The sequence below is a fragment of the Cornus florida genome, unplaced genomic scaffold (assembly GCF_030987335.1).
Source record: "Cornus florida cultivar Cherokee Brave unplaced genomic scaffold, ASM3098733v1 CherokeeBrave_3.0.0_Hap2_Chr07, whole genome shotgun sequence".
Lineage (NCBI taxonomy): Eukaryota > Viridiplantae > Streptophyta > Magnoliopsida > Cornales > Cornaceae > Cornus > Cornus florida.
In genome coordinates, this window is record NW_026775577.1 from 7,830,824 (window position 1) to 7,853,356 (window position 22,533).

Below are 22,533 nucleotides of genomic sequence, written 5' to 3' on the forward strand. Positions count from 1 at the left end.
TTTCAAACAAACGCGCACAGGTGTAATATTGCCCTCGAACACTCAACATTTTCTTTGAAGAAGATACTTCAATACCACCTGAACTAATGCCCAACAAACACGCACACACCTAATATTGCCCTCGAACAAACATTTTTTTTTGAAGAAGATACTTCAATAGCATCTGAACTAATGCCCATTGATAATACACAACTTTTTCTTGAATAAGCAAACAAAGTTATAAAATCTCTAGTTTGCAAATGCTAAAGAAGTCCCTTTGAGGTTTTAACTACTTGCATTGGGCCTGCTGCGTCCAACAGGTAGCCCACATGGTCATTTATATGTTGCAGAGTCGAATGGGCTTTTCGGTAAATCTGAACCAGATATGGCAACTTGAAAGTTGGGCTTTATCTTTATTGGGCCCATTCTATGGGCAGAATGATGTACAATTTTAAAAGTACTCAAAAAATCGTCTTTTGAGCTCTTAAACAATAAAGACTTTGGCCCAGCCTTGCTTTGCTTATTCCTCTTATAATTCTTATTTAACAAAACTTCACTAATCTTCTTCCTTTGAAGTCGTTGTTGAATTACTTAAAAACGTTTTTATTTTTTAAATACAGTTTAGTAGTAACAATTTAAAAGACTGTTATTAATTTTAGCTCAGTAAACTTTTAAATGTAGTTAAACTTTTTAGTTTCTAAAATTACATTTTGTATAGAGGTTCATATAGGATCTAAAAATTCATATGAGGAGGTGCAAATTTATACAGAGGGTTTTTTTTTATAATTATTATTTATAATTTCAATGGGCGAAATTTTAAAATTTGATGGACATAAATGCAAAAAAGTACAAATTTAGAGATGTAAAATGCAATAACAAAAATTTCAGTGGAGGCCGATGCCCCAACTGTAGATGCCTGCCTGTTTATATATATATGTTTTTCATTGACAAGAAACTCATATATTTATTTGTTTCAATAGGAGCTCGAACCCTCACATTTTATTTTATTTTATTTTTTCTTTTTCTAATTGGTATTCACACACCTACCATCCTTTTTGATAAGTAAAATAGATACCTTTAAGTTACACGAACCTTTGATATATATTAAATTACAATTTTTCCTAAAGTAATTTTATTTTTTTAAAAAAATTATAAGGATAATTTTACCCCATGATGTTATTGTTAAATATAATAATATTTTATTATAAGGGATTTTTACTAATACATGGGCTTAAGGCCCAAATGTTACACTAAAATAAAACCAAGGTCTTGAAGTTTCAATTAATAGATTGACCACCACAATATTTCTCTAAAATGAACTTTATTTTATGCTTTAGATCACACAACAAACTATATTATTATTAAATACCCAAAACAATACTTTTATCTTATATTGTTCTATAAGTTTCCCAAAAGATCCTTGAATACATATAAAATATTAAAATTTCACAATAAATTAATATGGACTTAGAGACTTCTTTAGACAAAAAATCATATATATAAATTAAATTTAACGAAACAGTATAGGCTCTGATACCAAAATTGAGTTGGATCTAATCAGATAGAAGCATGCAAAATAACATAGAATAAATTTAACAATTAAATCACAGAAATGACTGCCGAACCTAATAACGCTCTAATAACGCCTTGTAAAAACGCTTGAACACCGGCAAGAACGGGCCAACAAGCCAACAGTTTGAGTCAACTCACAGAACAAATTGCTAAATTAATACTAAGGCGGCTTGTACTGGTTGAATTCAAGAAAATTCTAGAATCTATACTGTCTGGCTAAATAAAATCTATATATTAGATCTTTTTGTCGACAGAAGTCTTTTGCTCGAAAGTATTGAAAATACTAAATTGGGATTATGAGGTTTTGGATAAGTCAAACTGGATAATTTATTTCATAATAAATATATACATGGATACACTCTGTTTATACATGGATATACTCTCACACTATATTTTACAAAGAAAATATACTGAAAGAAAACAAAAACACACTGGAAACTAGAGGCTGGAATGCTTGTTGGTTCTAAACTTGATTGCTCTAAAACTCGATGATCTTTACTTGAGCAGAGAGGCTCATTTTATAGCAGAAGAGAGGAATGAATCGGCGATTGAGCTTGAAGATGCTGCATGGATGGTTGAGATTCAAGATGCTTTAGAGATAAAATGACATGATTTATGGCTGAACTGTTGATGTCTTCTTCTGGAGAATTATATCTACTTTTGTTGTTAAGAATCTGTTTTCGGTGGATCTGCTTTTAACTGTACATTGTTAAGAATCTACTTTTCTTGAATGTTGAAGCTGCTTTTTCCTGTATACTGTGGAGAATTTGCTTTTCATTAGAATTCTTGCATATTGGACAAATTTCTGTCGGTAGTGCTATCTGTTGGACTGTCAACTCTTGCTCTGGCATGCCTGCGGGCCAGGTATTCATCAGTACTGTTTGGTGAGCTGGTTTCTTCATTTCTATAAGCAAGATCAAACTGTTCTAACAATATATTTTCTTCATTTATTATTTCTTCAACTTCTGGGGATATCTCAATCTCTGGAGGGGACTTAATGACATGAGGAATTCTTGCTTTAACAAAAATTTCCATGTTGATATTATGATCATAGAGTCTGAAACCAGGATTGTAGCTTGGGTTAATTTGTCGATAGACTTTATAGTACACCAAATGGTTAAAGGTAGTTGGTTCTATCTCATTACGAAAGTTATTTACAAAATCAACATGTTGGGTAAGAATTTTGACTTCAGTTGGATCAGAATGAATGTAAATTCGATGCTGTCCCAAAATTATAGCTCCATCTTTTACCTATTCTGGGGGAGTACTGTGGATTTGAAGGAGAATTGGACTTTCTGGTATAAAATTTTGGGTTAGTTTATGTTCGAAGGCAATGGCTTAGTTTAAACGGTTGGGAAAATTACATAAAGAATTTAGATATTCCAAGGGCATGTCTTTAGGTATAGGGACATTGTATATCATTCCTAGTTCTAACAGCTTGCTTAAATAACAAATGGTTGTTTTGGTAGAGAAAAGGGTTTTTCTGATTATTTCAAAAGGAATAAAGAAAATAGGGTCTACATCTAACAAGAAAATGGCTATTGATGTGTCAGTGCCTATTTGTATTAATCTTATGAAAGTATAGTTATAACGGGTTCCTTTGGGTGGACTGTTGTTTCTGAGGTAATTTTGGATATTAACCCATTCCTTAAGCCCATCTGACTTAATTTCTTTAAGGATAAGTTCTTTGATGTCTTCTGGAAAGAGCTAAACTTGTTGTCGCAGGATTTCTCTATATGTAGGAGAAAACATGGGTAATAACTTGGCATACTTGGTTTGCACCTGCAGAAATTGAACCTTCTGAAGATTTTCATCTTCATTAGTCCGTTGCTCAGAAATGGTTAGTTTTGTGGGATTTGCTGTCGTCTTTTGATAAGCTAAATTTAACTTTTTAAAATGAGATATAAGCGTCTCATGTTCTTGCTGTAAATTCTGATACGCTTTATTAGATGATATGAAATATTCACTTAAAATGTTTAGATTTCTGACGAGGGTTCTATCGGGGTTGTTTCTAGAGAACCAAATATTATCGAAAATAAGTTTTTGCTCAGGAAAAAGATTATGTCTAGCGTGGAACTGTTGAGCTGGATTTTAGATAATTAAAAGAGGATTAGAAGTACCTAGTATAAGGCTATAGCTATTGTTGCTCTTGATTTCCATTCCTGCAAAATTTAACAATCGATTAGTAAGCGAGATAGAATATCTACTAAATAATTATCTTTTCCTTTGACATGTTCAAATATATGTTTAAAACATATTCCAGTAATACAGTCAATAAAGGAAATCCATCTCTTAGCAGACATCCGCTGTTGTTTTGTTTTATTTGCAAATTTAACTATATAATCACAATCTGTTCATATAAGAAATTCTTTACCAAGGAATATCTAAAATTTCTCAATAGAGTTGGTTACCCCTAGAATTTCTAGATCTGTTGAAGGTAAAATAGATTGTGCTTCATTAAAAGTTCCACTAGCATGGCGACAAATTTGTACTTCATTTCGAAAGGACTCTTTTGTTGGTCTTTGAAGAAGTAACCCTGCCCATCCTTGAGCTGATGCATTTGTTTGAATAATTTTATAACTTTTTTCAAGTGGGAGTTGTAAAGGTTCTAACTGAGAGACTAAAGATTTAATTTTCTTAATCAACTCTATATCTTGGGTATTGAACTATTTTTTACCATGTTTTCCTAGTTTTGAATATAAAGGTCCTACTAGTTGTCCTAATTTTGGAATAAAATTGCAACCATAGTTTAATAATCCTAAAAATGCTTGTAACAATTGGGTTTCTTCTAATTTATCAGGAAAGTCTAAAATCTTTTTGACAATATGAGATTGTAATTCTATTTTTCCATCTTTTATGTATAAACCTAAGAATTCAATATCTTGTTTTTCTAATATCATCTTTTTACTACTTATAATGAGTCATTGTGTTATAAACTCATTGAATATAAGTTCAAGATGTTTTCTATGCTCTTCTTTAGTTTGACTGAAAACTAAGATATCGTCGATATAAACAAAACAGAATTTTGAGTGTTTATTAAATATAGTATCTATTTTACGCTGAAATTCTTGTGGCGCATTTTTTAATCCAAAAGGCATAACAAACCACTCATAATGTCCTTCAGGACATGTGAACGCTGTCCATTCAATGGATTCATCAGCCATCCGGATTTGTCAAAATCCTGATTTACAGTCAAATTTAGAATACCATTTTCTATCTTGGATTCGATTTATTAAAACGTCTTTATTAGGGATTTATAACTATCATCATAGGTGTTATCATTTAATCGTTTATAATTTATAACCATACGAGCCTTTCCTCTTTTTATTTCGGTATGATTTCTAACCATAAAAGCTGGACTCCTATGTCTACTATTACTTTTTCTTATTATTTTTAGTAATAGCAATTCCTTAATTTGTTTTTGGAATTCTTCTTGATCGTCTAAGGTATGAGGATTATCTTGTGTCTTTATAGCTATAAAAGGATTTATTATATTTAATTTTGCTTCAATTTTATTTTTATACCAGTGTTTCTGAGGATCTTCACCTAGAATCTCAGTAGTTTCAGCTAGTCTTATAAGAGTATCAATGTTTAGTTTGGGGTTTTTTAATATAACTTTATTATTAAGGAAAATCTTTGGTTCATCAAGATGACTAAGAAACATTAAGACTTCAGAAACATCTTCTAAAAATTCGGATACATCAAATAAATTTTCTGTCGTTTCTTCTATCATAGGTAAAGTATTAACATATGTAATGGCTCCTTTATCTTTTTGAGGAATATAAGGATCTCTAGATGGAATAAAGGTTTATTTCTTAAAAAACTGTAAACCTACAGGGGTATACATAAATCCTCCAGTGAGTGAGTTTATAAAATTTAATCCTAAGATAAAATCATAGGTGCTAGGAATATTATTAACTACATAAGTCTGGGGTAAAACAAACTTTTCATTATTAATTAATATATGAATGTTTTGAACACAATGGGTTATTGGAAGTTTTTCATTATTATACTGGCTCATGTTAACATTATAATTTAACTTTACTAAGGCTTCATCTGGAACTAAATGTTTTTGAATTATACTTTTAGATGCTCCAGTATCAAGCATAGCTGGAGTTTGAACTAATCTTTCTCTAAATTCTAATGTTACTGGGAATTGCATTAGACTAGATAGTTTATTTATTGAATTTATAGATTCGACTAAAATATCTTCTTGCCTATCTTCAAATTTTGTATAACAATTATGACATAATAAAGTTTTACAATGATTTTCACAGTAGTAACCTTTTTTAATAGGTGTATTGCACTGTTTACAATTATAAGAAGAAAATTGAAAACTAACTAAGCTATACTGACATGATGGATTACTTATAGTGTGAACGAAATCTTCTATTAAATGAAGCCCTTGTTCAAAGTCTTCATTATTATCAAAATTGCTATCAAAACTCTCGATACTATATATACTTTCATTATCATCGTCAAAGTTATAAATACTTTCTAATTCATATAATTCCTCTATCTGTCCTTCAATATCTTCAAGTATGTTGATCTTTTCTTGTATCCTTTTAATAGGATTCTGTTTGTATGTATGAGGGCAATTTGGTCTAATGTGTCCTGGATCTCCACAAATAAAACATTTGCAGTGTCTTTCTTTTGTGGGTAAAATGTTTACCTTATTATCCTTGTCTTTGTTGTCATTTTTATCTTTATTTATCTTTTACTTTTTATACCAAGGCCGCTTTTTGAATTGCCTAGGGTTAGTTCTGACATAAGATTTTTTATTACGAAAGTTCTTGTAGGTCTTGCTTTTACGCAGATTATATTTTTTAGGTTTATTGTGCTTATAATTGTAATTTTTCTGAGGCATACACCCATACTTGGGAGGAAAATCTATTTGTCTACACGTAAAATAAAATTGTTTTTTGATTTGTTTAGACTCTTTACGTTGTCGACATTCTACTTTTAACATGTTATACACATGATTAACTTTATCTCCTATGGTTAGCGTATCGCGTTTAGGATTTTCTAACCATATTCCCCATATTTTAGTTCCTACGCTTCCGGGTAACTTCTGAAGATATCGATCAAGTAATGTTTTATCACCTGTTTTACCAGTGGCTGCAAAATACTCAAAAAACTTATTGGTGTAGTTTTTTATGTATCTAAAATCACAAATCTGTAGTAATTCTAAATTACGTAAAGCTTGGTTTTGTTTTATTAAGGTGTCATTTAGTAATCTATCTTCACCAACTAATACCTTTTTAATGAGGCTGGTAAAACCTTGAATGGTAAAATTATCACGTAGGATGGCATAATCATTGGGATAAATTACTTTATAAGCCTGCCACCAGTTATGAATGGTTTCTCTTAATAAGGTTTCACAATAAGTTAAGGCTTGAGTTCTATTGTCAAAATTGGTCAAAATAGATTGGCGAATACAATCTTGTTCCCAATATTCGATTACCTTTGCCCAGTCTTGGGGATCGTGCCTTGCTATGTCTTATATTGTTCCTGATTGTTGCGCTGGTATATTTTCATATTGTCTACGATATTGTGTTAATGTGTACATATCTAGTATATTTCTATTTTCGACATAAGTTTTACGTGAGGGATTTAATCTTTGTCCAGTAGTAAAGTCATCACTTAGGGTATTACTACCTGAGGTGTTAGTCTTTTTTTGGTCACTCATTTCTTGGTCGATTGACTGAGAGTCTGATCCTTCTGGTGCTTTCTCTTCTCTATGCTCTATTACATTTAACTCTTCTTTTACTGTGTTTAATTCTAATGTTGTATAGAAGGATTCAAATCCGACACTTAGAATATTTTTCTTAATATTATCATTATTTCCTTATCCTAAGTAAATACTTTCGATAAATTAGTATTTAGGTTCTGGATACTTGTCTTGCAATGCTTCTAATTCTAAATTATCAAAATCGTATATTATTTTATCTAGAATTTTATCTTCTAATCTATCATAAAGGATATTTATTTCCTCAGGAGATTCTATCTCAATTAGTGTAGTTAAAAAGTCTTCTTGGGTATCATCAACTAAATTGTCTCGTCTTTTATAATTACTAAACCTTATGCTAGCATCTCCGCTATTTGAAACATATATCATATTATTTTCCGGAATCTTTTTAGGTGTAGTAGTAAGTTTAGGTAATTTCCATTCTGTTCCTTCATGGGTAATACTGCTTACTTTCCTGGCTTCTATCATCTAGACATATTTGCTACTAAAAGGTTTAACTATTTCACTAAATTGGGCTTTAAATTTTAAGTTATACTGATTAACTGCCTTTCCCATAAATAAAGTATTAATTAATAGATTTTCAAATTGTCCTGTCATATTATATCCTTTTGTAGATATAGCTATCTTAATATGTTTACTGAATTCTCTAGTAGTCATCGTATAATTGGGAATACTTTCTTGTATCACTTCTAATTTCTCTTCAAGTTTATTAATTTTATCAGATAACTGGATTAAAAAGTTATTTTGTCTAATATGTATATTAGTTGATTATACGTCTGTTTTAAAGCTTGTAAATCCTATGGTTCTTTATCAATTTTGTAAAGTTCAACTAACGCGATTAAATAATCAGGATTACTGGTGCTTATAAAATTATTGTAATAACCTTTAGATATCGGTTTTAAGGGATTTAAAATAGTCTACGATTATTTTTTGATTTTCAGTAATATTTTTGATATCACTATTAATATCTTTAATGGCGACCAATATTATCTTGTTATCTAAATTATTTGGACTAGAATTCTGTACTACTTACTCTTTAATATAATCTAAATTTTCTCCTAATCGTTTTATAAAAGTATCTAAATTATTAAAGTCAAGTCTATTCATAAACTAAAATCGTTGCCGTCTATCTTCTAAAATATTTTGTATTAATATAATTCTAGATCTAAGTTCTTCAATTCTTCTTTGTAGACTACGTGTTGTGTTTCCTAATTTTAGCGCTATGAAGCAGTTCCTAAGTGCTGTTTGACAACATTCTAAGACTTGAATAAGTTGTTCTTTGGATAAATTGTGCATAAAGTAAACTCGTAGGGGTAAAAATATAAATTCAATTTAATAAAGGACTAAAATAGAACTTGGTTCATGTATTTGTAAATATGCAAACTACGTTTGGCTACGGGGTTACACTAAGACCACTTTACTTTACTCTAAAAGTCCCTTATTATAAAACATTATTGTCAAGTAAAATTTAAAATAAAAGTATTTATAAAAATGTTGTTACCAAACAAAAATGATTTTTAGATTAGGTGACAAAAATGTTTTTTTTAAAATTCTAACCCGCCAAACGGCCCTTAGTATATATATCCTTCACTGCGAGTCTGCGACAAGAGAGAGAACGAACCTTGGATTGGACGCTCTGTTCTCGGTTTCCATTCACCGGTGAGTGTTCTTCCGGTGACTGCAGGGGCGCAAGTTAGCGCAACCTTTCGTTCTCTGCTCAAAGGCTCTCCTATGAAATTTCACATCTTGAGCAAGCAAGTGATCAGGGACTCTACCACCTTGGCGCACGTTATTCAAACTTGCGCGCAAACGAATCAGCTAAACAAAGGCAAACAGATCCACGCTCAGCTAATCTGCGCCGGCCACACACTATGCACCACCTTCCTCACCAATCACCTCCTCACAATGTACATCAAGTGTGGCCAACTAGACGACGCCCTCAAACTGTTCGACACAATGCCCCACAGAAATCTGGTTTCTTGGACTGCAATGATTTCTGGGTTGTCACAGAATTCGGAATTCTCAGAAGCTGTAAAAACCTTTTCTCAGATGCGAATGGCAGGTGAAACCCCGAACCAGTTCGCATTCTCGAGCGTTATTCGAGCTTCGGTGTCTCTTGGGTCAATTGAGTTGGGGAAGCAAATGCATTGTCTTGCTTTGAAATGTGGGCTGTGTGATGAGTTATATGTGGGTAGTAATTTAGCTGACATGTATTCCAAGTGTGGGGTGATGGGTGATGCGTGTAAGGTCTTTGAGGAGATGCCATGTAAGGATGAGGTGTCGTGGACTGCTATGATTGATGGGTATGCAAAAAATGGTGACTGTGAAGAAGCTTTGTTAGCTTATAAGAAGATGGTTTGTGAAGCTGCTGTAGCTATTGACCAGCATGTGCTTTGTAGTACTTTGAGTGCCTGTGTGGCCTTGAAGGCCTATAGTTTTGCAAAGTCCATTCATTCAAGTGTTGTGAGGTTAGGATTTGAATCGGCTATTGCGGTTGGCAATGCGCTTATGGATATGTACTCGAAAGCTGGATGTATGGGAAGTGCTTTAAATGTATTCAGATCTGATTCAGAATGTAGGAATGTAGTGTCGTATACTTCACTGATCAATGGGTATGTCGAGGCAAATCAAATTGAGATGGCTTTGAGTATTTTTGTCGAGTTGCGGAGGCGGGGGATTGAGCCTAATGAGTTCACTTTCTCTAGTTTGATAAAGGCCTGTGCTGACGAAGCTGCACTTGAACAAGGACATCAACTTCATGCACAAATAATTAAATTTAACTTTGAGCTAGACCCTTTTGTTTCTTCAGTTCTAGTTTATATGTATGGGCAAAGTGGGTTGCTTGATCACTCAATCCAAGTGTTTAAGGAGACTGAAAACCCAACGGATATCGCGTGGAATTCCTTGTTGAGTGTGTTTGCTCATCATGGTTTAGGGAAAGATGCAATAAAAATTGTTGAAAGGATGATCCTTTGTGGAGTGAAACTGAATGAAATAACGTTTGTGAGTCTTTTGAATGGGTGTAGCCATGCAGGATTGGTAGAGGAAGGTTTAAATTATTTTTATTCCATGGAAAATACTTATGGTGTGACACCTAGATCAGAACATTACTCGTGTGTTATTGATTTGCTTGCCCGAGCTGGAAGGCTTAAAGATGCCGAACAAATTATATGTAGCATGCCTTTTGAGCCAAATGCTTCCGCGTGGTGTTCTTTTCTTGGGGCTTGCAGGATACATGGTGATAAGGAAAGGGGTAAGCTTGCAGCAGAACAACTGATGAGGCTTGAACCTGAGAACAGTGGGGTTCATGTTTTGCTTTCGAATATTTATGCAAAGGAACGACAATGGGATGATGTAAGGAGTATCAGAAAGATGATGAAAGATGGAAATGTGCAGAAACTGCCTGGTTATAGTTGGGTTGATGTAAGTAACAAAACCCATGTTTTCGGCGCTGAAGATTGGTCTCATCCTCGACAGAGAGAAATTTATGAGAAGCTTGATAGTCTTTTGGATCAGATAAAGGAAGCTGGATATGTTCCCTTCACAGATTCTATTCCACTTGATATGGATGATAGTGTGAAGGAGAAACTTCTTCAGCGTCATAGTGAGAGGATAGCTATTGCATTTGCGCTAATAAGCATGCCAAGTGGGAAACCAATCATAGTGAAGAAAAATATAAGGGTGTGCGTGGATTGCCATTCTGCAATTAAGTTTATCTCCAAAGTTGTTGGGAGAAAGATTATTGTCAGGGATAGTAGTAGATTTCACCATTTCACAGATGGGTCGTGTTCTTGTGGAGATTACTGGTAAAATAAAATCCGATGACTGTCAAGAAGAAAAACGGGGCACTAGAACTTGCTATAATGGAGATTATAAACCGATCAGGTAGAACTTGGAAATCATTTTACCTTTCCTTCTCTTCTCTCTTTCTTTTATTTTAATTGTTTTATTTATTTGATAACCAACTTGGTTTTTCTGTTCATCTCTGCTTCAGTTTAGCAATCGAACATTCCAATTGTGTATTAATTTATGATTCCTCGTGAGGGACATTTCAAAGACGTGCTGTTAACCATATTGTGCCCAATTTACCAACTGATTTGCCACAAAAGAAGCACAAACAATTCCAGTGAAGCCTCTTTTCTTTGCATCGTATGAAGCAGCAGTATATAGGAGATTCTCCTTACATTTATACTCACAGCTGTCACAGCCTATACTATGCCTTGTTTCAAGTTGCCAAAGAATTTGTGTAATATTTTGAGACAACACATTGCCAATTTTTGGTAGGGTAGTGCTGAAGGTAGTAAGAAAATTCACTGGACAGATTGGGATAAAATGGTGGTTCCAAAGAGAAGTGTGGGGCTTGGTTTTAGAGACGTGGAGGCTTTCAACTTTGCTCTCCTTGCCAAGCTAGGGTGGAGACTACAGATAACTAAAAATGGGCTTTTTTATGAGCTTTTCAAGATCAAATACTTTCCATTCTCTGATTTTCTTGTGTGAAAAATGGTCATAACCCTTCTTGGGCATGGAGCAGCATCTTAGCTGCTAGTTTTGTTGTGGCCAAGGCTTCACACGAAGTCTTCACTGACATAATCCCTCCAAGTGCGGGGTTATTCACTGGTCTTCAATTGAAAGATGATAAGCAAATACGGGGTTATGCATCTAGTGGTATATTCTCTGTAAAGTCGGCTTACTCTGTTGCTTTGAAGCTGAAACAAGAAGGTTAAGGAACAACTCTTGTGTAGCGGGAAGCAGCAATGTTGGGGCTAGAGAAAAATATTGGAGTAGGTTGTGTAATCTTCCAATAAAGCCCAAAATTCAACGCTTCTTATGGAGATGTATGCATGATAAGGTGGCGGTTTTGGACGTCTTGGTTAGAAGGGGCATTACAGAATCTAGCTAAGGTTTGTGGGAAACTTTAAAGCATATGCTATGTGATTGTCGAAGAGCAGCTCATGTTTGGAAATCCTCTCCCTTGAGAAACAATGTCTCAGTAATTCAAGGTAGCTCTTGGAGTGCGTGGTGGTTGAACTTGGTGGAAGGTTGGGAAAATGCAAATCAAAGACATTCTGGGAAGGTTTGGTTGCTAACTTATGTTGGTATGTGAAGCCAGAAACGCTGTTGTGTTTGGGGGAGATGTTTGGTCTGAGGGAAGATCATTTCCATTGCAGAGGCTCACTTCCTTCAGTATTTGAACTCTGCCGATACTTTTAAATCTGACCCAGTTAATTCAACGAGCTTGGTGACCTCTTTAACTCTATTGAATGAACATCTTAATAGAGAAAACCTGATTTTGGTTACCTGAAAGCCAATGTTGATGCTGCAGTAAGTATCCAGTGTGCGTGTGGCGTTGGTGGTCTTGTGGTTCGCGATCACAGAGGATGGATCATAGTTGCTGCTTCTTTTGTTTTCAGGCATACTAAGGATGCTTCCTTAGCAGAAGTTCTTATCTCAGAAGTTCTATGATGGCTGTTCGTGACGGGCTACCAGTTGGTTCATTTTGCTGTGGATGTTATTAGCAAAAACCAGCAATGTCCTTTGTTTTGAGAGACGTCTGTAGAAGATGTTTCGGACTTGATGGAGCTGTGTGAGGGCTGGGATCTCAGTCATATTTATAGAGAAGCCAATGGGGATGCCCATTCTATGGGCAAGTATTCTTTGAACTTACAAGTGTGCTTCTTTTTTTGACTGCTTTCCTCCAGTTCTTGTGGATGTAGAGAAAAACAATGTTTCTTTACTTTAATACATGTATTGCCTTGTTTCTTGCCTTGAAAAAAACGTGGAAAAACCTCCAACAATATAGGGAAAAACCATAGGACAAACCAACAATATTCCACTATTAAAGGAAAAACTACAGAGGATTTCTAGTCAAGTTATACACAAAAGTGTAAATACAAGAACAATGAACACTCCAAAGAGTAATGCTACAATGCCCGAATCGGTTTTTTGGCTACTCCAATAAACAGTGTCCAATAAGGATTCATACACACTAATCAATAAGATGAGTCTCTCTCTTCTTTTAAAGTGTTTAATTCGATGATTGCCACATCAGTTGGTTATAAAAACTGATCGGGGCTTTAATCATTTTCCCACTCCAAAAACTCACTACACTCGGGTCTTTGACTACCCGCTGTGTTTTTCTCACCATCCTCTATTTTTCCTTTCACTGCTCGATACCCAACACACTTCTCACTGTTTGTCCCTCTGTTGTTCGTCCCTCTACACACTCTTTGGTTCCCAAACCACTCTCTTCCACGTTTGTCCCTTACACACTTCGGTGCCCAAAATGCGCACACCTATATGTAGGAAGTTTTTAAGGCCTTACCCAACAGTGCATTAAATGCACTATAAATACAATTCACCAAAAACACGAGAAACTATTAGGTGGTCCGGGACCATGTGATCATGACCAATCACAAGATGCCATACAACCAAATGTGTCAGCTTCATTCAGCTTTTTGGTTGCTTAGCATCTCATGATTGACTGGGATCACATGGTCTTAGACTACCTAATAATTTCTCCCAAGAACACACTTTTATTTCTCATTCTGAGACATTTTCTTCTATTCCCTTTTCATTCAATGCCTGCACACTCCAAAATTCACCTCCACACATTCATTCACTTCCACCACCACGGTTTAGAACAAGGATCCTCTTAAGTTGAAAGATTTTTACATTATCATAAGTTGAATTATCAAGACATTGACAAGTGACATTTTACATACACCAATGGCTTATATTATACCGCATCAACCAATTTAATAAAACTAAAGAAACTGGTAATGTTGATGTGGTGTAATATAAACCATTGATGTATGTCATGCAGAGAGCTTTCAATCCTTGTACCGCTGTGTGGTATCAGCCAGACATGTTCTCCACATGCATATTTCAGCACCACAAACTTCACCTAACAGTTCTAGCTGTACCTTGCTAACATTAATATGTAATGACCTCCAGACATTTAGTGTATGGACATTACTTTAGTTGCTCTGGACTAACGATATATAAGTAATGTGTAGATTTCGTTATAAATTAAGTACTTGTAATACTAGCAAAACCAGCAGAGCAGAGATTCAGTGAAAGAAGAAATTAAGATGGGCAAGCCACATGTTCTAGCTGTACCTTCCCCAGCACAAGGCCATGTAATTCCTCTGATGGAGCTTGCCCAGCGCTTAATCACAGCCGGTTTCAGTGTCACGTTTGTAGACACCGAGTTTGACCACAGACGGGTGACTAATGCATTCTCGGAGAAAAAGAGCATAGGGGATGAGATACATCTGGTTTCAATCCCGGATGGGTTGGCGTCCTGGGAGGACAAAAATGACTTGGGGAAGCTATGGGAAGCAACCTTTCGAGTCATGCCTGCAAAGCTTGAGGAGCTCATAGTCAAGATTAATGAATCAGATGGTGATGAGAGTATGGGTTGGGCCCTGGAAGTTGCCGAGAAGTTGCGAATCAGGCGAGCAGCCTTCTGGCCTGCAGCAGCAGCGATGTTGGCCTTGGAATTCAGCATCCCCAAGCTAATTGATGACAGAATCATAAACAATGAAGGTGAGACTTTTTGCCACCAACTTAGCATAAACCTGACATAATAATTAGGCAATTGAATGCATATTTAGTACCATTTTTGACAACAATGCAAATTCAAAGTATGAACTTTTTCTATATGCTTGGTGACTAGGATATTATATTGGGAAACAACTATTAATAAGGTGAAAAAATTACAATAGTGAATTTAAGCAGATAAAACGATGCAGCAACACAAAAACTTTAAGAAAAGATAAATAAATGTAAGGCATATAACTTGTCATTGTAGAAAAATGTGCAATAATTCCAAATTATGCTTATAACTTGGAAGTCACTCATAAGTTATACAATAATAGTTATGAATACTATACAAAATATTTTGAATTATTTTTTTTTTTTCCTTTTTATAAAATTTTCAAGGAAAACTATGCATAAATCCAATCTCCCAATGCTAGCTCCCACTTCTTTCTGGCTGCTAGACATGTTGTGTTGATAAAGGAATGTCACATACATGCAAGGGAAGCAACATCCATTAAATTTTTATCCTTAATAATTCTAATACTTCCACAGAATGAAATATATATAGTTATATTATCGAGGACAAGAGATGCATAACAGAACAAAACTGAAGCTAAGATATTCCTAGGGAGAGAGAATGACAAATAGACTATATATATATATATATATATTATATATTTGATTATATTATTAAAAAAAAAAACACAAAATATTTTTAGGGCAAATCATTTCAGCCTCCCCTATGACCTCCATCTCTATTCTCTCTGAACTTGCCCCCCCTCTCTCTCTCTTTCCAACTGCAAACTACAAAATCTACAAGAATCAGAAGTTCAAAACCCATATATTTCAGTTTTATCTATCTGTATGCAAGAATCAATAGTTCAAAACCCATATCGGCATATCATTTCAGATTGTTGAAAAAATCAAAACCCAGATCGGCATATCATTTCAGATTGTTCAAAAAAATCAAAACCCAGATCTTTCAGTTTCCACCGCCCGCTGTTCCAGTTCGGGTTTGCCGTTCGCAAGCTTCAGCCGCTGTCTCTCAACTCTCAAGCTTGCCTCCCTCTCTCTGTGCAACTGCTAAATTGTATGTATGGGTTTTGTTTTAATTTTTTTTTCTAAATCAATTAATCAAGGTCTGTAAGATTGTAATTCTTGTTTTACAAATCAATTAATCATGTTCTGTAAGAGCGGCGGCGGCGGCAACGGCAGCAGAGGGGACGGCGGAGAGAGAGAGAAAGAGAGAGGAGAGACAAAGGAGCAAAAAAAAATAAATTTTTTTAATTTAAATTTTGGGTTTCGGTTAAATTCGGTTGAGCGGAGCCAACCCGAATATGTCTGAATTTTGACAAAACACAATCCGAACATGAGTCCGATTTGTGAATTTAAAGTCTAAATTTTAAAATTTCGGATTAGACTGATTAGCTCGTCCAAGTTGGAGCCCTGCATATGGTATAAAGACAAGGGAAATTTGGAAAATATCAGTAACATCCAAAGGAGAAAATTAATATCAGACATGAGAAAAATGACAAGGAAGAGTAGTTTAATTCAACTTTGAGACTCATAAGAAAACAAAGAAAATGGACCCAATTTTAGCATACAATTCTCAATCATATATGCCTCAGGACTAACTGAATGGTGAAGTACTTGTTATACTAGTAAAATCTGCAGGGACAGAAAAAGAAGAAAAATGGGCAAGCCACATGTTCTAGCCATACCTTATCCAGCACAAGGCCATGTAATTCCTCTGATGGAGCTTGCGCAGTACTTAGTCACAGCCGGTTTCAATGTCACCTTTGTAAACACTGAGTTTAACCACAAACGTGTGACTGATGCATTCTCAGAGAAAAATAACATAGGGGATGAGATACATCTGGTTTCAATTCCGGATGGGTTGGCATCCTCTGAGGACAGAAATGATTTGGGAAAGCTATCAGAAGCAATCTTTCGAGTCATGCCGGAAAAGCTTGAGGAGCTCATAGTGAAGATTAATGAATCAGATAGCGAAGATATCACTGGCGTTATTGCGGATGAGAGTATTGGTTGGGCCCTGGAAGTTGCCGAGAAGTTGGGAATCAGGCGAGCAGCCTTCTGGCCTGCAGCAGCGGCAATGTTGGCCTTGGGATTGAGCATCCCCAAGCTAATTGATGACAAAATCATAAACAATGAAGGTGAGACCTTTTGCCTCCAACTTTGCATAAACCAGACATAAAAATTAATACTACCATTTTTGGCAACAATGCAAATTCAAAGTATGAACTTCTATATGCTTGGTGACTAGGATATTGTATTGGGAAACAACAATTAATAAGGTGAAAAAATTACAATAGTGAATTTAAGCAGATAAAACCATGCAGCAACATATAACCTTAAAGAAAAAATAAATAAATGAAAGGTATATAACTTGTCATTGTAGAAAAATGTGCAATAATTCCAAATTCTGCTTATTACTTGGAAGTCACTCATAAGTTATACAATAATAGTTATACAAACGTGTGACTTTAGCCATGAAATTCTTTATTTCTAATGGGATTCATGCTGCAGGATTTCCAATTAAAGCCAGGACGATTAGGTTGTCACCAACCATGCCAGCCACGAGCACAGCACACTTAGCATGGACCTGCATTGGTGACGTGACCACCCAAAAAATTATTTTTGAAGTTATGGTGAGAAATACCAAATCTGTGAAAGTAGCGGACTGGCTGATTTGCAACTCAACTTATGAGCTAGAGCCTGAAGCATTTACCTTGTTTCCAAACATCTTACCAATAGGTCCACTTTTGGCAAGCAATCGGCTTGGAAACTCAGCAGGTTATTTCTGGCCAGAAGACTCAGCCTGCCTGAAATGGCTTGATCTACAACCACCCAGATCAGTCATCTATGTAGCATTTGGGAGCTTCACAATCTTTGACCACAACCAGTTCCAAGAACTGGCTCTGGGACTTGAGCTCACCGACAGGCCATTCCTATGGGTTGTGAGGCCAGATTTAACTCACAACACAATTGATCCTTACCCAGAAGGATTTAGAGACAGAGTAGCAGCTCGTGCACGAATGGTGGGTTGGGCACCTCAACAAAAGGTTCTGAGTCATCCTTCTGTTGCATGCTTCTTAAGCCATTGTGGTTGGAACTCTACCATGGAGGGTTTGAGCAATGGAGTCCCTTTCCTGTGCTGGCCTTACTTCGCAGACCAGTTTCTTAATCAGAGCTACATTTGTGAGGTTTGGAAGGCTGGATTAGGGTTCAAACCAGATCAAAGTGGAATCATAACACAAGGAGAGATCAAGGATAAGGTGGATCAAGTGCTTAGCAATCAGAAATTCAAAGAAAGAGCTTTGGAGCTTAAAGAAATGGCTAGAGGTAGTGTTACAGAAGGTGGCTGTTCTCACAAGAATTTCAACAATTTCATTGAATGGATGAAGGCATAGACAAAATTAAAGAGAACTTCTATATGAAATTCTTGCCTATCATAAAGAACAATGAAACCTAGAAAATTAATTGTCCTGTTAAAAAATTGCCTACACTTTCAATGAAAGTTTAGGTCATCTTTGTGTTTGGATGTAACACTAAGTCTCAACTCTCAAGACTGTTATGATAGAAAATTGCCTAGGCAGCTCCGAATTGCATGTCAACTTTATAGTACTGCAATTTTTAGCTATAACGCCAATGCTACAAGTTCATGACTCAAGACAAATGAATCAGAACTCCAAAAAATATTTGGGGTAAAACATCTGTACCTGATATTTTTTCTTGTTTAGCTACAAGTGAGCTGATTTGGATGTTATGATTACTCCAACCACATCCTAATCTTCATACCCTGATCTCATATATCTCTCTTTATTTAAGGGTAAGAATTTAGGAAAAGATTTTTTACCCTTCGGATATACAAGCATTAATATGTGGACTCGAATATGAGAGCAACTAATATGTGTACAAGAAACTATGTTTGATAACAAAAAGTCACCAATTCTGCACATCTTTTTAACACAATATAATATGTCAAGGGTTGGGAGTTTTTATTCTTTGGATCCTCAGAGAATCTCTGGGTAATAGTCTGGTGCACGTGAGACGGGAATGCATGTTACCAATGGTAGATTTTTGAGTGCTCTAAGAGGCTCGACACCACCATTGTCGGGGAAAAATATATTAATATATATATATATCTCAAAGCAATCATATCATTCAGCATGTTACACCACACATGAAATGTTCTCACTTGTATTGGTCATGACCAAATTTTTAAAGGGACTATCAAAATGTCCTCTCTCTAGTCTCTCTTGTAAATGCTTGTCAACTCTTACACTGAGTGGTCTGCGTGCCTTTGCTCTATACTCATGCCTTCATGATGATTCAATCCATTCTGTGATTTTTCATTCACATAATAGGGAACAGAAGATTTTGAAAAGAGAACACATATAAATATATATATATACACACTACCAGAGGTTTTACGCTGGTACCAAATTTGTTGAATCGGCAAAAATGAAAATAGTTTCAATTTTAATTGAATTTGTATTATGAAAGAGAGGTCTACAATGCTTAATTTAGACCTCTGTTGGCCTTAGAGAAAGCGCATATGAAAGATTACATCTAAAAAGTCAATGTGCCACAAATCATACTGATTCAACATTGGCAACCATTAAAAGACAATCAAATTCTTCGAATTTTAGAAAACCTTTTTAAAATTTTCTAAGAAAACTAAGCATCAATCCAATCACCCAATGCTAGCTCCCAATTCTTTCTCGCTGCTAGATATGGTGAGATTCCATTTAATACTGTGTTGTATTAATAAAGGAATGTTACATACATGCAAGGAAGCAACAAACTTGTAATCTTCATCCCTAATAATTGCAATACTTCCACAGAATGAAATATACATAGTTACATTACCTAGGACAACATAGGTATGCAGTTACATAAGAGAACAAAAGTGAAGCTAAGAAATCCTCAAGGAAAGAACCATATAAAATATAAAGACAAGGGAAATAAACCAAATATCAGTAAAATCCGGTAACAAAGGACAAAACTAATACCAGTCATGAGAAAATGACAAGGAAGAGGTGATCAATTTTCAACTTTGAGACTCATAAAAACACCAAAGCAAATGGACACCATTTTAGCATAGGATTGTCAGTCATATATACCTCTAGACTAACTATACAAGTGACGTGTAGAGTTCTTTACAAAATACTTGTAATACTAACAACATCTGCAGAGATTCAGTAAAAGAAGAAATTAAGATGGGCAAGCCACATGTTCTAGCTATACCTTACCCAGCACAAGGCCATGTAATTCCTCTGATGGAGCTTGCGCAGTGGTTAGTCACAAACGGTTTCAATGTCACATTTGTAAACACTGACTTTAACCACGAACGGGTCATGAAAGGATTGTCACAGAAAAATAATATAGGGGACGAGATACGTCTGGTTTCAATCCCAGACGGGTTGGCGTCCTGGGAGGACAGAAATGACTTGGGGAAGCTAACAGAAGCAATTTTTCAAGTCATGCCTGGAAAGCTTGAGGAGCTTATAGTGAAGATTAATGAATCAAACGGCAATGAGATCACTTGCATTATTGCAGATGAGAGTATGGGATGGGCCCTGGAAGTTGCGGAGAAGATGGGAATCAGGCGAGCAGCCTTCTGGCCTGCAGCAGCAGCAATGTTGGCCTTGGGATTGAGCATTCCCAAGCTAATTGATGACAAAATCATAAACAATGAAGGTGAGACCTTTTGCCTCCAACTTTGCATAAACCAGACATAAAAATTAATACCAGTTTTGACAACATTGCAATTCAAATTATGAACTTTTATATGCTTGGGGACTAGGGAAATGTATTGGGAAATAACCATCAATAAGGTGAAAAAATTACAATAGTGAAGTCAAGCAGATAAAACCATGCAGCAACACATAACCTTAGAGAAAAAAAATAAATCAATAAAAGGCATATAACTTGTCATTGTAGAAAAATGTGCAATAATTCCAAAATTCTGCATAGTTATGAATACTATAGAAAAGATGTTGTGTATTAAGGATGTATTACAATAACAATAGATATAACCAAAAAAAAATTGGTAGCAAGTCCAGAAATTTTATCACGATGCATCTAAGAGGTTTAAACTCTAAGGTCATTCACAGACTGGATAGCCTTCCAAAGGCGTGAATCTAAGGAAAAACAAGAATGTTACACTAAAGATCAACCCAAATAGTACACAACAGGCTAGAGTTAACCATCTTGGTTATTGTTATTATTACTATTAAAATAAAGAACATTTTCTTTCTGTATCCTCCAGACCTACTGGAAGGAATCACCTCTTACCCTCCCTCCCTTTAGTTTCTTTGTATCACTTCTTATTGCACTCTGGTACAAAGTACGATCAAAGGAGACTTCAGCCATGAAATTTTTGGTTTCTAATGGGATTCATGCTGCAGGATTTCCAATTAATAACCAGATGATTAGGTTGTCACCAACCATGCCAGCCACGAGCACAGCACACTTAGCATGGACCTGCATTGGTGACGTGACCACCCAAAAAATTATTTTTGAAGTTATGGTGAGAAATACCAAATCTGTGAAAGTAGCGGACTGGCTGATTTGCAACTCAACTTATGAGCTAGAGCCTGAAGCATTTACCTTGTTTCCAAACATCTTACCAATAGGTCCACTTTTGGCAAGCAATCGGCTTGGAAACTCAGCAGGTTATTTCTGGCCAGAAGACTCAGCCTGCCTGAAATGGCTTGATCTACAACCACCCAGATCAGTCATCTATGTAGCATTTGGGAGCTTCACAATCTTTGACCACAACCAGTTCCAAGAACTGGCTCTGGGACTTGAGCTCACCGACAGGCCATTCCTATGGGTTGTGAGGCCAGATTTAACTCACAACACAATTGATCCTTACCCAGAAGGATTTAGAGACAGAGTAGCAGCTCGTGCACGAATGGTGGGTTGGGCACCTCAACAAAAGGTTCTGAGTCATCCTTCTGTTGCATGCTTCTTAAGCCATTGTGGTTGGAACTCTACCATGGAGGGTTTGAGCAATGGAGTCCCTTTCCTGTGCTGGCCTTACTTCGCAGACCAGTTTCTTAATCAGAGCTACATTTGTGAGGTTTGGAAGGCTGGATTAGGGTTCAAACCAGATCAAAGTGGAATCATAACACAAGGAGAGATCAAGGATAAGGTGGATCAAGTGCTTAGCAATCAGAAATTCAAAGAAAGAGCTTTGGAGCTTAAAGAAATGGCTAGAGGTAGTGTTACAGAAGGTGGCTGTTCTCACAAGAATTTCAACAATTTCATTGAATGGATGAAGGCATAGACAAAATTAAAGAGAACTTCTATATGAAATTCTTGCCTATCATAAAGAACAATGAAACCTAGAAAATTAATTGTCCTGTTAAAAAATTGCCTACACTTTCAATGAAAGTTTAGGTCATCTTTGTGTTTGGATGTAACACTAAGTCTCAACTCTCAAGACTGTTATGATAGAAAATTGCCTAGGCAGCTCCGTATTGCATGTCAACTTTATAGTACTGCAATTTTTAGCTATAACGCCAATGCTACAAGTTCATGACTCAAGACAAATGAATCAGAACTCCAAAAAATATTTGGGGTAAAACATCTGTACCTGATATTTTTTCTTGTTTAGCTACAAGTGAGCTGATTTGGATGTTATGATTACTCCAACCACA

The 22,533-nt window shown here is 35.6% G+C and overlaps 4 protein-coding genes across 6 annotated transcripts; all 4 read left to right on the forward strand.

The window, feature by feature from the left end:
- The first annotated feature begins 8,803 nt into the window (after positions 1-8,803).
- LOC132315981 (pentatricopeptide repeat-containing protein At4g14850-like) lies at positions 8,804-13,042 on the forward strand. Its single transcript, XM_059814464.1, has 2 exons — positions 8,804-11,185; positions 11,295-13,042. The coding sequence occupies exon 1, from the start codon at positions 9,032-9,034 to the stop codon at positions 11,108-11,110; it is 2,079 nt and encodes a 692-aa protein (XP_059670447.1). The 5' UTR covers positions 8,804-9,031; the 3' UTR covers positions 11,111-11,185; positions 11,295-13,042.
- A 1,319-nt stretch (positions 13,043-14,361) lies between these two features.
- On the forward strand, positions 14,362-18,409 carry LOC132315982 (UDP-glycosyltransferase 83A1-like). Of its 3 annotated transcripts, none has more exons than XM_059814466.1 (3): positions 14,362-14,848; positions 16,505-17,016; positions 17,390-18,409. In XM_059814466.1, the coding sequence occupies exons 2-3, from the start codon at positions 16,536-16,538 to the stop codon at positions 18,271-18,273; spliced, it is 1,365 nt and encodes a 454-aa protein (XP_059670449.1). In that variant the 5' UTR covers positions 14,362-14,848; positions 16,505-16,535; the 3' UTR covers positions 18,274-18,409. The 3 variants fall into 3 exon arrangements, with proteins under 3 accessions (XP_059670449.1, XP_059670450.1, XP_059670448.1); XM_059814467.1 differs by lacking the exon at positions 14,362-14,848 and adding an exon at positions 15,598-15,932; XM_059814465.1 differs by lacking the exon at positions 14,362-14,848 and having other exon boundaries at positions 15,797-17,016.
- On the forward strand, positions 14,392-15,013 carry LOC132316193 (UDP-glycosyltransferase 83A1-like). The gene is made up of 2 exons (XM_059814706.1): positions 14,392-14,848; positions 14,979-15,013. Exons 1-2 carry the CDS (start codon positions 14,392-14,394, stop codon positions 15,011-15,013), a joined length of 492 nt encoding a protein of 163 aa, XP_059670689.1.
- Positions 18,410-20,085: 1,676 nt separating the features above from the next.
- On the forward strand, positions 20,086-22,407 carry LOC132315983 (UDP-glycosyltransferase 83A1-like). Its single transcript, XM_059814468.1, has 2 exons — positions 20,086-20,566; positions 21,277-22,407. The coding sequence occupies exons 1-2, from the start codon at positions 20,086-20,088 to the stop codon at positions 22,158-22,160; spliced, it is 1,365 nt and encodes a 454-aa protein (XP_059670451.1). The 3' UTR covers positions 22,161-22,407.
- The last annotated feature ends 126 nt before the right edge of the window (positions 22,408-22,533 follow it).